Raw genomic sequence first — 14,706 nt, 5'->3', positions numbered from 1 at the left:
AACAATGGATAGATCCTATTCTCCTAATGATTTCATACACTGCAAGACAAATAATAAGCTTTATGATTAGATCAAGGTCATTCTATCCACAAAGCTTAAATCTCCTTTATTGAATTTATTTTCTATGCTTCTTTTCATATCATTTAAATACAGAAAAATATTATTCAGACCGCTTAAAATTTTTTTTGACCGCTGGCGCATGCATGTGTGCACACCCACACAGAATGTGTGAGAGGACAGCTATTTAAAAACATATGTTTTATTAGCAAAGTAAATAATAAAGTTTTAGTAAACTTTAAAACCTCTGTCAGGGTTATTTATAAGAGAAAAGTCAGTCATCTGTAGCTAGTTTTTAAATGTGTAGTCTTGTTTACTTTTTTGCTTATCAAAACCCTTTTCCATAGATCATGAAAGGATAAACATCAACTGGGCAAATTACCATTCATTCTAAATAAATGGAATCTGATTTAATGAACTAGATAAAAGTATGTTAAGGTAGCTTGTTTCTACTGAGAATTCATATTTATAGATTCTGTTTATGATGAATCTCCAGTGAGACTCCAGATCTCTTTGGCTCCAAAGATCTTGGCAGTCTTGTCTCATTTTAGAGTATAGGCAATTTCCTGTTCTTACATAATCTGCTTTCCATTTGTTTTTGTGAAACTTACATATACTAGTAAAAACTAAAACTTCAGAGATTGAAAACCAAATTCTTTTCTCTTAATATTGGAATTATGTATTATAATTAAAATGGGGGTTTTTTTTTGACAAATATTAGCATGGATGTAAATATACATACTAGATGTTTTGTAAATACACATACTACAGATTTGAGGGAGAGTTCAGCATTTAAAAATAAATATGAAGTTGATAATTTTTTGTAATCTTGATTTGCTTTTGTAAACCGATTAACTGTAGTGTTAACATTGTCTCTAATTCTAAATCAGGTTCCAACTATAGCAATCAGAATTTTCTAGAAATAGTTACTTACTCCTTGTTTCATTTCCTCCGTTGTTTTTATTTTTTTTTATTTTAATGTGTGTGTGTTTAAGATTTATCTTTTTTTAATGTTAATCCTGGAATTTTTAGGTCATGAAGTTAAATCGCTTAATGTTGCCTAACTGTGTTCAATAAGATCATTGATTTTATCCTTTTGGGATAATTAGTGTTTCACCAACCTTTAATGATATGAAATTATGCTGTTTTAATATTGATAAAATGTAAAATCCCTTGTGAATTGCTTATGTAGAAATATTGATCAGAAATGACAGTTTGCATTTTAAACCATATGATGCTGTTGAGTTAAAGAGAAAGATCTGAGGGCATTCTTTATCATCTGTAACATGCTTAAAAGAATTTGAGGGGAAAGGCTCATGAAGACTTAAAATTATGAATAGTGTAGGAAGGCTTGGGAGTGACTGTACTGAATGGAACAACTGAATAGAACTATTCAAATGTATAGCTGTGTAGATACCATGAAAGGTTAATCGTGAGTTTGACAGAAGAGAGTTTTTAGGTTCTGTATATATCGTTCTAATATTTGTCCCACTAGTATTGTATCTTCATATTGTAAATAAATATTCATATTTGCCTTAAAAGTTATGGCCTGTCTTTTTGTATCATATAACTTAATTTATGTCCATCTCTCATCAATCTGTGTCTTTTTGGAATGGAGGGTTTAAAGTGCCATTGGATTTTATTATGTTGATTTAAAGAGTAAGCCTACCACTTACTTAAAGAAGTCAATACCTTGAAGCAATAAACAATTTTTACTTTATAAATTACTGGCTTGTTGATTTTTAATATTAGAAAAACACTAATTTTCTAGCTCTTGTTAAATAATGTATATTGCTGTTAGTATTGTAGATCTCTAGTTTTTAAAAAAATAACTGCATAGTCTTTAGCCTTGTTTAATGCCATTAAATTACCTTTACAATGTTATAAAACTTAATACTGATCAAAAGTTTTATTTCTCTTATGCTGTTTGGATCTGTACACTGTGAATTAGGAGAGGAGATGCACTGGGGTATGTTATGACCTCAGAATCTCAATGTCTGAACCTAATGAAAGTTTCTGATTCTGTTTCCTCAGGCAGGAATCAGGGTCTGATGGGAGAGTTAGAAAGGGTTTGTTGGGCAGCTCTTAAGGTAGATTCTTGACAAAATGGTATTTTAAAGATTCAGCTGTCTTTCCAGTGGTGACTTAGGGACTCTAGGCTTCTTCTGTCTTGTGGCTCTTGTATTCCTCCTGATACCTTGGAATCTTCTGTTAGATGTTGTATCTGTTGGCAAATAAAGGGAATAGGCTATGGATCTTTCAGGAGATGCAAGGGGTCACACTTCGAAGTTGATATATCATTTCTGTCCACATTCCATAGGCTGGGGCCCTGTGACTAATTAAGGCCAAAGGGCAAGTGTGTCTGGGAATGTAGTTTTCATTGTACCTAGGAAGTAAAAGCAAGATTGGTGAGGGTCTAGTCCTTCTCTGCAGTAGGTGATAATGTGTTTACGAATGAGAAAACTCATTTAACTACTCACAGTCACATACTGAAAAATGAAACAGATCTAAGCTTCTTATCCTGAAGTTCAGTTCACAGTATAGTCTTTATTTGATTTATGGAGCTCATCAACTCCAGACCTTGTCCTGGAACTGACATACTTGAACAGAGTTTGGAATTTGGTGGAGGTGAACTTTTCTACAATTATTGTGACTTCTTTTGGCAGTTTACAGAGTAATTTTTTAAGATTTTTTTTCTACCTTTTGTTCCTAGTGATACTTAGCCTTTTATAAGCTAATCCTACAGGTTATATATAGTTAGTGTATGGTTTCTCTTCACTTACTGTATTCTTCTGGCTTTTCTGTGACTGCATAGCCACCTTTTATTCTAAATTAAAAGGTATCTCAACATTGATTTTGATTACCACAGACATGCTAAGTACAAAGTAGAGTTTAAGAAATATCATCTGTTCAAATTATACTTCTCACCTCATTATTTGAAATTAAATTTGTCCCACATTACTAAATTATAAATATTTTGTATTCCATTCTTCCAGGGTTTTTTAATAGAAAAAATATTTTTCTTCTGAGAAATGTTTTTCTCCTTTTTTTTACATGCCTTTTTATATGACTATCAGATTTTGTTGAAGGGATTCTGCTTTAACAAGAACTTAAGTAATAAAATCTCTTCTGCCTGTAACCTGTGAGCATGTATTATTAACTTTGAAAACCCGACGGTGAAGAGTCTAGTGCTCTCAGACTGCTCTATTACCCCCTCTCTTCACAAAGGGAGGAAAAATCATCGGAAGTTGGTTTGTCTGAGCTGCTTTTCCCTAACATAAGGAACACTTTGAACCATCATTCAGATCATCTGAAGATGTTCTTTATCGTGTCCAGCATACCACTGTATTGTAGCCATAGTATTCTCTACTTTCTATTGTAATTAAAGTTCCTTTCTGTTTTGAAGTTTGCTTGGTCCCTCTTTTCTTGGAGAGGTAAGTGATAGGTTACATTCTTTGTACATTTGAATAGTGGGTTTTGCATGAGGAAGTAGGATTTTGCTTTTTTTTTTTTTTCCTGCAATAGCTTCCTTGCTGGAGGTGCTTTCCATTTCCCTGATTGTTTAGCTCAAACCTTATGCATTCTTCTACCCCTTTATCTCCGGAGGCTCTCACTTTGGTTTGCTACTTCCTGTCATGTGTCCCTCATTGAAAATACATTATAGTTGGATTTACTCTGATTTTGTCTGATCCTGTATTGGGTAAAGAGCACAGTGTACCAACACCTTCATATTCAGTTGCTCTAATTCTTTTTGCCTGTTCTCTTTTGCATGTTACCTGATCCAAGAATCTGCAAGTTCCCTTTGGTGAGAGAAACCTACTATTCAAATGCACAGTAGGTGGGACCTATGACCTAAGGGAAAGGTGTAAACAGTCAGCTACTACCCCTGTGGAATGCCTGAGCCCTTGCTCTCTCCTTGCCTTAGTCATCTTAACTTCCAGTTCCAGAATGCCATGCTGTCCTATTAAAATTTCCAGTAAATAACAAGATAATGTGTGTGTGTGTGTGTGTGTATGTGTGTGTGTGTGTGTGTGTGTGTGTGTGTATATATATATATATATATATATATATATATATATATGACAAACGATATTTTAGCTACTTGTGCTGAAAGGTCTTCTGGGTTTTAAGCGGTATTTGTTTTCTCTTAAGTTTGTTTTTTCTCACTTGTCGAAATTATTGGGATTTAGAATGAAGACTGAAAGTGTCTATATGACCTGTGTTTTGAAATAGAGTTTTGTATTGATTATGTATTAAAACTTTTTTAGCTTGCTCTCAGTACTAAGTTTTTCTGTATTCTTGTTTAGATTTTCATTTCAAATTTCTGAAATTTTTACTTCTAAAAAATTTTGAAGTGGTTTGCTTTAAATTACATTGCTGTTTAAAATTTTTAAGGAATCTACATCAATATATTTTATACATATATAAATGTATGTATGCATACATTTTCTGATACATATTTTTTCAGTGCTGTTGAACTTCAGTAAGAAAGATAATGGCCTATTAGTATGTTATGTAAGAGATTTACAAGAAAATTATTAAAAAAATATTTCAGTGATTGAGTGGAGTGTAACCCTAGGTTGGCTTTAATTTCTGAGACACTACTGAGAATTTGAATGACACGCAAATTTGTGAAGTGAACGTAAGTGGAAAAAAAAGCCACTCAGTAGCCAAGGTAAATGTCATAAAATACAGTGAGATTAATACATTTAACTTAAATGCAAGAAGTTCAGTTTTTAGTGAGATCCTCTTAATACCTTTTATTTTTTAAAGTTTTTCCCCGTCTTTCAAACACAGTAATGCGTGTGATATAGAAAAAGGTAATAAATTGATAAAAAGGGAAAATAAGAGGTAATGGACTGTATTCTCATCAGCTAAAGACAATCACTGTGTACATTTTGTTGTATTTCCTTCTAATCTTTTCTATTCATATTTTCCTCTCATGGTTGTGATTATATTGTATGTGCAATTTTAGAACATTAACGCAAAGCATTTTTCTCTAATTGTATTTTTGTAACCATTCTTATTAATTTGCTACATAGAATCTAAAGCTAATTAGCTTTTATATCTGTCTTCCAAGCCCATATTAGAAAGGCATGGTGCAGCAGTTACAAGCAGATTGCGAGTCATTTTGCTGAGATAGACATACCAACTAATAGCAAAAGACAAGACTAAAAACTGAGACCAGTGCTAAAGTATAGTACAAGGGAACCATATGGTATGGAATCCAACTGTGTACGAAGCACTGACTGTTGAGGAAAACTGTGCAGCTGTACTTCTAGATTTTACTTGGAATTTTCAGATCTTAGGTGGCTACTCCATGCTGCCTGGCTGTCTTTGTATGCTCCACTTCTCTGACAGCTTTTCAACCCAAACCCTTACTCCTCAAATAGTATGCATGCCTGCCTCAGCCTCAGCTCTTGAAGCCAGAGCTCTGCACTCATTTTCTCACCACCAAACCCACAACCCTAGTTACCTGTGCAGCCCCTCTATATTTGTAAAGAATGTTTGTATATTTTAATTTTGGCCCATGGAAGAGGTGTCCTGTCTGTCAGGTCCCAATTCCTACATTTGTGCTCTGTACCCCTTTCCCTCTTTTACCTAGACTGCTCCTTTGGCCATTTCCTTTCTTCCCTGTCATAAATTGCTTCACTTCCATTGGGAATTATTCCTGTTAGCACACACACCCATACACATGCTTCTTTTCTTTTTCTTTTTTTTTTTTTAAAGATCTCTTATTCAAAGTAACAGCAACTACAAATAAAGAAGAGTTACAGCCCTGCCTCCCTCTTCTGTCTTAAAAAACAAAGCCTCTCCCGTGTCCATTTCTTAGTTTTGGCCTATTTCCCTGTTTTCTGTTATAGCCAAATTTGTTACATGCATTGTCTTCATGAACTCTACTTCTCACTTCCTTAATAACTGTTTAGTTTTCTGCCATGTGTTATCTTCCCCTTAGGTGATATTATTGATTCCATAAATACCACAATTGTGTAATGACCCCAGGTTATCTCTGAGCTCTAGATTCGAAAATACAGTTTTCCTCTTGATGTTTTCACTTGATATTTCATAGGTACTTAAAAACTCAAGCATGTTCAGATTCATAATTCTTCCTGTTCTACTCCATCTGAGAAAATGTACCACCATCTTCCTTAAATCAGAAAGGTAGATATCCTTCATTGTTTTTTTTCCACTTCCTACTTTTAGTCTATCACTGTTGATTCAGTGTCCAAAATATATTTCCTTCTCTCCTTGCCTCCATATAATTCACAGAGCAGCAAAAAAGATCTTAAAATGTAAATGAAGTTATTTCTCTATCCTGTTTTGAGACTATTATTTTAGCATAAAATCTAAACTCCATACTGTGGCCCAGGAGGATGTGCATGATCTGATCCCTTTTTATCTCTTCTGCCTCCCTCATATGTTTCTCCTTGCATATGGTGCAGCCGTCTCTTTGGCCTTTTGGTTACTGCAGCCTTCTGTGTTCTTTCATGCCTTTGTGCTTTTGGACATGCTCTTCTCTTCCTCAATGCCGTTCTCCTCCATTCTTCTCATCCTTTAGGTTGCTGGGTAAATGTCATCTCAGAGAGATCTTTGTAACCTACAACCTAAGGCTTTTCTCTCTCATTCTCACCATTTGTTAGGTTCTTTTATATAGTATCCGACTTGTGGCGGGTTTTTTTTTTTGGCCATTTTTTACTTGGTTAAATTCTGCCCCAACTGGAATACAAGCACCAAGAAAGCAGGGACTTTATTGTATGTGATTACATCTCCATTGCTCAGCGGAGTACTTGACCATAGGGGACTCCATAACTGTCTGATGAATGGATGGATGGATGGATGGATGGATACATACATGAGTAACAGACTAGAAGTGGCCCTAAGAGCACCCAGCAGCCTAAGGTTCCAGCTTTGAACAATAATTTTTACTGATGAAGATGACCCATTTGTCCAGTAAGAAGTATAATAAATGCAATCTATTCTAGAAAAATGGGTTCACAAAATGAGATTAAACAAGCTCGAGTATATTTAAAAAGAAAATGAGTCCTAGAAAATGTTAAGGATCTTAAAATATTTCATTATTATAGCATTCTAAAAGTAATTTAAGTTTTCCTATACTAAGAGTTCTTTTACAGATTAGTAATAATTAGCAATTATTCCTCAGTGCCAAACAACTAATTTCAGTCTTTATAAATGAGTTATTGCATAAGTGATCTTCTCAATGTTATGCACTCAATCTTTATCATTCATGGATTGTGTATTTGTTATTTGCTTACTTGCTGAAGTTCATTTGTAACCCCCCAAATTCATACTGGTGGTGCTTTCAAGATCATTCATAGACATATCCAGATTGGCAAAATATTTGAGTGGCCCAATGCCCACGTTCCCAGCTGAGGCCTTGTTTCACTTTTCATATTATAAACAAGTGTGCTTTTTGTGGTCTGTTTAGTACCATGTTGTTCACATTTTAGCTTTAGCTTTTTGTTGATTTCACTATTTAAAATGGCCTCCAAACATGGTGTTGAGGGGTTGTCTAGTGTTTCGAGGCATAAGAGGGCTATGATGGGCCTTATGGAGAAAATGCATTAGAAATATTCACAGAACTCAGGAAAATACTATACTTATGATTATAGTTATTAAATAAGCTTTGTTCAGGTGTGAATTACAGTGCTATTGGCTGTGAATTTAATGTTAATGAATCAACAGTATATATTAAATAAGGTGTCTTTAAACTTAAACACACATAAAACAAGGTTTTGTATTTATTGGTTGATGAAAATGTTGTGACCAGAGGCTCGCAGGAACCTAACCCTGTATTTCCCCTAGGAGCAATGTTCAGTGTTCGCGGCGACTTTATAGAACATAACTACCGCGAATAACGAGAATCGACTGTAAGTTAAAATTCTGGACTTAAATCGAAATTTCAGGAAGTGCCTCCTCACCCATGTTAATTAGAGTTTAGTGACTTTTTGGTTGGGATATATTTTATTTTAAAACCTTTAAGGGGAGAACTGAATTAATTTTGGTTCAGTGATCCTTTTTGAGCACTTACTATATGCCAGTAACTGTACTAGTTTTGAAGTATACAATAACAAGTAAGTCTTAAAATCTTTACTCTAAGGATCTTTCAGTTAGGGGAGTATTTCATTTTAATCCAACTGGTCTGTTACCAACTGCAGTTTAATTTTGACACTACCTGGAGTTAATACAGACTCCATGGGTTAAAGACCAATTTCTCTGTAAGAATGCCTAGGTTTCCAGATGCCAGCTGCACGTTCTTGGAATCCTCAGGCCACCCGTATTTCTGTATACTGGCTACTGGCTACAGATTGGGGCATTTTTATGACCCCTCTCAGGTTCATTAATTTGCTGGAACAGTTAGAACTCAGGAAAGTGCTATACTTATGATTACAGTTTTATTATAGAGATGGTATAGGAGGAGATTTCGGAAGAAGTGCAGTTTGCATTCCCTCCCTGTGGAGTCAGGGCATGTCACCCTCCAAGCACATCATTGTGTTGACCAACCAGGATGCTCCTCTCACCTCCAGTGTCCAGAGGTGTTTTGGAATTCCATTTTACATAGGTATGACTTTAAATAATTGGCCACAGGCTTGAACTTAATCTCTAGCCCACTTCCCCTTCTTGTAGATCAGATGGCTGAGGATCCCCACTTTAATCATATAGTTGGTATTTCTGGTGACCAGTCACCATCCTGAGGCTATCTGGAGGTCCACCTGGAGTCCTCTAATTAACATACCAAAGATACTCCCTATCACTAAGGAAGTTCCAAAGACTTTTGAAGCTCTTTGCCAAGAATGGGGGGCAATGACCAGATACGTTCTTTTTTTACACCATAGGGCAACTTGCCTTATAAATAGTAAAAGGTAAACTAGAAGTTTGCCAGATAGGGGCATTGATATTTATAAGCAGATACAAGAATATATGCAGAAACATCAAGGGATGAAAGAATTTGTAGAATAAAATGTCACTTAGTCTAGCTAGAATGTCATGTTCCAAGGGGGAGTTGTTGAAGGTGAGTCTGGTAAAGTAGATAGTAGTCAGATCATCAAAGTCTGTGGAAATAGGAGGTCACAAATCCTATGCGCATATGAGCCTTACAGTGTGTATTCTAACTTTAATGGAAAATTTCAAACATATACAAAGAGTAGACAGACTAATACAGTGAATATGTAATGATTTTTATGATCTCCTATGTACATATCACAATTAACAGCTGGTGGTTAACATGTTTCATCTGTTTTCCCCTTCATCTCTCCTCCCCCTAACATATTACTTTGTAGCAAATATTATTTCATTCATAGATATTTCTGTGTATATCTTTAAAGTATATAAGCTTTTAAAATAACTATAATCCTATCTTTACAGCTAAAAAAAATTTAACAGTAATTTCTTAATGTCATCAACTATCCAGTCATTATTCAAATTGCCAGTTTTGCAGTGTTTTTAAAAACAGCAAATCACTTGCTAACTTTTTAAATTGTGACATTTTACTTTAAAAATGTAGATTTTTTTGTAAGTGAAAAATTGGAAGGTTTAGCAATACTAGGTGTATGTTTCTCCTTTATAAAAACAGGGCCTTGATCAAAGTCTTTGCCTAGCTGCCACTTAACTGTTTTACCTTGAGAAGACTCTTATAAAGGATTTAAACAGTCATTTACCTTAATAAGATTTGCATTATGGAAAGATAACTAAAGTTGGGATCAAAATGCACTGAGGAGAGTGTCCTGGCAAGACAAAGAGACCAGTTAGAGAGTGTTGCCAATAGAGCTAGAGAGGGACATGTGCTGAACTTAAAGTTCTTACAGGGAGCAGAGAAGTTAAAATTTTAAGAGTTAAAGAACAGAATTAATGATAATATGTGGTGAGGGCACATTGAAGATGAAACTAGAATATCAAATTTAAGTAGTGGGTAGGAAATTCAGGTGAGATAGGAAATTGAGAATGAACAGGTGGGTGCTTGGGAGGGAGTAAGTGATTTGTTTGGGTGTTCTATAGACTACATGGTGGAGGTGAATACACCCTGTTGTTGGTTAGTTAAACCCTAACTTAAAGGGTTTTGTAAGTACAACTTTTTACTCTAATTCTTCAACACATAAAGTTTCAGAATTCTCCAGGTAAAGGAGGGGAGGATAGGAAAGTAAAGACTACTTGTAGTTTTGAGGACAAAGGATTCTTTTTAAGACAACTGTCAATTACTTCTATGTAAATGAGGGGTGGGTGGAAATTCTAATGTGCTCTTACCTGCAAAGTTCACTCCGTTTACTTTTAATAGTAAGCCTGTATAGCCTTAATATATATTAATACAATGTCAGTTTTAAGAAATATATCTACAAACAGCATTGCAGGGTCTGGCATCTAGTAAGTGCTTGGTAAGTGCTGGGTTTGAATCAAAACCCTTTTAAGGCTTAAGCAGTAGTATTTAATTCAGATGAGAGTTTTTCACCTGATAATTCCCTTCAGTGTCTTCACACGTAGGAAACTCAATAAATATTTGTACCATAAATGAATAATTCTGGTGATTTTAATTTCTTTATTTAAAAGGATTCTTTTTTTCTTAGTTTGAGATGGTATCAACATCCTACAGAAGAAGAATTAAGAATTCTTGCAGGGAAGCAGCAAAAAGGGAAAAGCAGAAAAGATAGGTAAGTTACATTGTTGAGTTTGTAAAGTGTTAATATTTGACACATTTGATATAAATATATTTTTTTACTTTGGTTAAATGAACATTTACTGCTTATGCCATGTGCAGTTAATACATTTGAGATCAAAATCCATGATCTAACATAATTTTAAATTACCCTTTAAAAAAACCCAATATGTAGTAATTTAATATATAAGCACAGAAGCGAATATTTTACTCAAGAATGGTTAACTTTATTCTTCTTTGTGTTTAAATTATGAAAACAGTACAGCCATCATATTAAAACTTGGTGGGGGTTGACTGGGGAGAAAACCATAGCCTGTGTCTTTACCCTATAACTCATTTACAGATACCTGTTGGTTTGTTTTTTTCCCCAGGTTTTGCTTTTATTCAGTATTAGTTTTTAAATAAAAGGGGTAGACAGTACAACTTCTTAGGTCCCATTCAGTTGCTGCATATTATATTGACATTTAAAGTTTATGAAGAAAACTGCCTGCTAATAAACCTCACTGAATGGACGACCAAACTTACTGTGAAATGGAAGGACCAAACTTAGTAATTTTCTAGGATCTCTCCAGCTTTAAAATTTTATATCTCTATTTAAATTGAATTCTCAAGAAAAGTACATGATAATTACCCTGTCTATATGGACCTTAGTGTCCTCAACTGAGGAGGATTTTAGGACCTGAAACTATGATTCTAATATATTACAGAATGTCATTGACAACAACTTGTCACCAAATTTCTCATGTGTATCATAAAAATTATATTAACCTGGGCTAATGCATTTGTAGGTGCTAGAGTTTTTTAAAGCATTAATGATTATTTGGCATGAAATTGAAAATTTTAAAAAGGACCTTTTTTTCTGATCTTACTGCCATTCTCTTTTGTGCTTATTACAAATACATCTTGAAGATCATTGAATATTTAAGTGTAAGCCCTCCTTCTCTTTATTATTATTCTGAAAAGGCTTGATTTATTGACATAATTAATATTTTTACTGAGGTTTTCCCACAATAATTGAAAAATGTGTCTTGGTATTGTAATTAATGCTATTGAAAATTTATTATTTTCTATATACATGTGATTGTCTTTAAAAATTAAATTTAGGAATGATCACATGTGTACCTGAAGAATTCTTTTATTTCTCCCATTTGTGATTCTCAGAGCAACTCCAGATTAGGTGTTCACATTATTGAATTTCTCATGCACATAAATCTTAGTATATTTCTTCAACTCTGACTTGTTTATAGCTACAGGTTTCTTTATGTGTAGACATGTATAATTTCAAAGAGAAATGTGTATTGTCTTCATTTGTTTTTACTCTTCTACCTAAAGAAATAGTTGAATAGTTTCAAAGTGAAATACAAGAAAAGATTCCAGTTTTTATGTGTCATGTCATAGTAGAGCTACTTTTGGGGCACCTGGGTGGCTCAGTCAGTTAAGCTTCCGACTTCAGCTGAGGTCAAGATCTCCTGGTTCATGAGTTCAAACCCCGCATTGGGCTCTGTGCTGACAGCTCAGAACCTGGAGCCTGCTTCAGATTCTGTGTCTCCCTCTCTCTCTGCCTCTCTCCTGCTTGTGCTCTGTCTCTCTCTCGAAAATAAATAACAAATGTTTAAAACAGAAGAAGAAAAAGAGCCACTTAACCTTATTTTAGGTTTTCTGAGATTTTCTTCCATTTGTTTAAATATTATGTGATAATGGTATTTCTTTAATTTTAGAATTGCTTTTACTCTTATACCTAAAGAAAGAGATGTTATATTGTCTTTAAATGTATAGAAGAGAGAATAAGAGAAATAGAGTGAAATGCTAAGCTAGCAATCAAGATTTTGTCACTAATTTAGTACCTCTTACCCCGGTAATCTGTATGATTCACATAATAATTTACATCTACGTTTCGTAGTCCCCCACCCCTTTAAAAACTACTTTTGGGTATTCTACCTCCTTTTTTGATGAAATATTAGAAATTCTGCTTTTTTTTATACTGTGAAATTTAAAACCTCTTTTGTGATTAGTTGATACAAGCACTTGGATAACAGTGTAGGTAACTTGTTTTTTGTGTCACTTGTCTGATTTTTATAGGAAATATAATGGTCACATTGAAAGTAAGCCATTAACCATTCCAAAGGATATTGACCTCCATCTAGAAACAAAGTCAGTTACAGAAGTGGATACTTTAGGTAAGGGGAATCTTGGTAAAGTGTTTTGTAAATCTCATTTTATACTATGCTAGTGAAAGTGCTTCCATTTTATCTATTGTGGCTAGATTTTTTTGGTTAGTTTTTAATCATTAAGTCCATTTTACAGAATACGAAATCTTTTTCAGAACTTAGAAGCTCAAAATGACTTCATTTAAATTCCTTTGTCTATTCACCTAACTTGTACTAAGAATTATTTTTCCCATTTTTCAGAAGAGGCTGACTTACATGTTTGTTATGCAGTTTCTGTTTTATGTCGAGATCACAGTCAGTTTTCGTTATTTTGAATTCTAGACTTCTTACCATATGTGCCATTCTGCTCCTTTTATGATGTGGCTTACAGAAATGCATTTGTGTGTTTGTATTTAATTACCTGTAGTAGAATGATTCAGCTTTATGCTCATGTTTGGTAGAAAGGAAAGTGGTTTTAGAATAACAAAGTGGAGAGCACCTGGGTGGCTCAGTTGGTTAAGCATCTGACTTTGGCTTAGGTCATGAATGATCTCATCGGTTGTGGATTTGAGCCCTGCGTCAGGCTCTGTGCTGACAGCTCAGAGCTTGGAACCTGCTTCAGATTCTGTGCCTCCCTTTCTCTCTGTGCCCCTCCCCTGCTTGTGCTGTTTCTCAAAAATAAGTAATGTTAAAACATTGGATTAGGAATCAAAAAACTTGAATTCAATATTTGCTTTTACCCACTGTGTATCTCTAATAAGTCATTTGGTTTTTTTTTTCCTGTATATCAGTGTTTATAATTGCATAATAACTATGATGATTTTAAATTTAAAGTGAAATTTATGTGAAATTATTTGAATCGTATAAGAGAATGATATCTAAGGTGAAACTGTATTAAACACTGATTTTCAAATGGGGCTGTACATCAGAATCATTTGAACAGCTCTTAAAAATAAAGATTCTTGGGGCGCCTGGGTGGCTCAGTCGGTTGAGCTTCCGACTTCGGCTCAGGTCATGATCTCACGGTCTGTGGGTTTGAGCCCCGCATCGGGCTCTGTGTTGACAGCTCAGAGCCTGGAGCCTGCTTCAGACTCTGTGTCTCCCTCTCTCTCTGACCCTCCCCCGTTCGTGCTCTGTCTCTCTCAGTCTCAAAAATAAATAAACATTAAAAAAATAAATTAAAAAAAAAATAAAATAAAGATTCTTCATATCTACCTCCGGAGATCCAGTAAATCTAGAGTGAGTTCTGGGAATTGAATTTGTATTTGTTAAAATGCTCTTAGTGACTCTTATTTTTGACCAGTTTTGAGAACTAATGGTTTACATGATAAGTGAGGGATAAAAATAACATATTAAAAGGAATAATTTTGGTAATGTATAAATCATAACCACCCCAGAAAAGCCTTAAGAGATTCATGTAGCATCTCATATAGAATTATTTATTGATACAGAATGACTTCAAGATATTTGAAAGTTGATTCTATATTTACAGATATTTTACCTACATATACATATATATATATATATATACACATACATATATATATATATATATATATATATATATATATATATATACACACACACACCTGGGAAGAGTGTCCTAGAACCCAAAAAATGTCCGTGAGGAACGGTATAAATCAGTTGTCATACTGGTTTTCGACTGGTTATGTCATCCACTTTTTTTCTTTTTAATTATTTTTCATGCAAAATTTAAAACATTTAAAAGCACTTTGACTTTTTGATTGGTTGTCACATTTCTTTTACTAATTTTATATGTGTGCTTGTATAAAATGTTCACAGATGTGTAAATACAAGAATATATATATATATATT

At 34.2% G+C, this 14,706-nt stretch overlaps 1 protein-coding gene across 6 annotated transcripts in view; it reads left to right on the top strand.

The window, feature by feature from the left end:
- The window catches only part of TMEM161B (transmembrane protein 161B), a 71,904-nt gene that overhangs the window by 23,228 nt on the left and 33,970 nt on the right, over positions 1-14,706 (top strand). For 4 of the 6 annotated variants that reach the window (XM_042989613.1, XM_015536516.2, XM_042989608.1 and 1 more), the window contains exons 3-4: positions 10,635-10,718; positions 12,803-12,900. In XM_042989613.1, the coding sequence (XP_042845547.1) occupies positions 10,635-10,718; positions 12,803-12,900 (182 nt within the window). Of the gene's footprint in view, positions 1-7,881; positions 7,947-10,634; positions 10,719-12,802; positions 12,901-14,706 lie in introns of those variants that run through there. The other 2 variants (XM_042989631.1, XM_042989625.1) reach the window with 2 other exon arrangements.

Source organism: Panthera tigris, chromosome A1 (assembly GCF_018350195.1).
Source record: "Panthera tigris isolate Pti1 chromosome A1, P.tigris_Pti1_mat1.1, whole genome shotgun sequence".
In the NCBI taxonomy this organism is placed as follows: Eukaryota; Metazoa; Chordata; class Mammalia; order Carnivora; family Felidae; genus Panthera; species Panthera tigris.
This window is presented reverse-complemented; position numbering and strand designations above follow the sequence as displayed.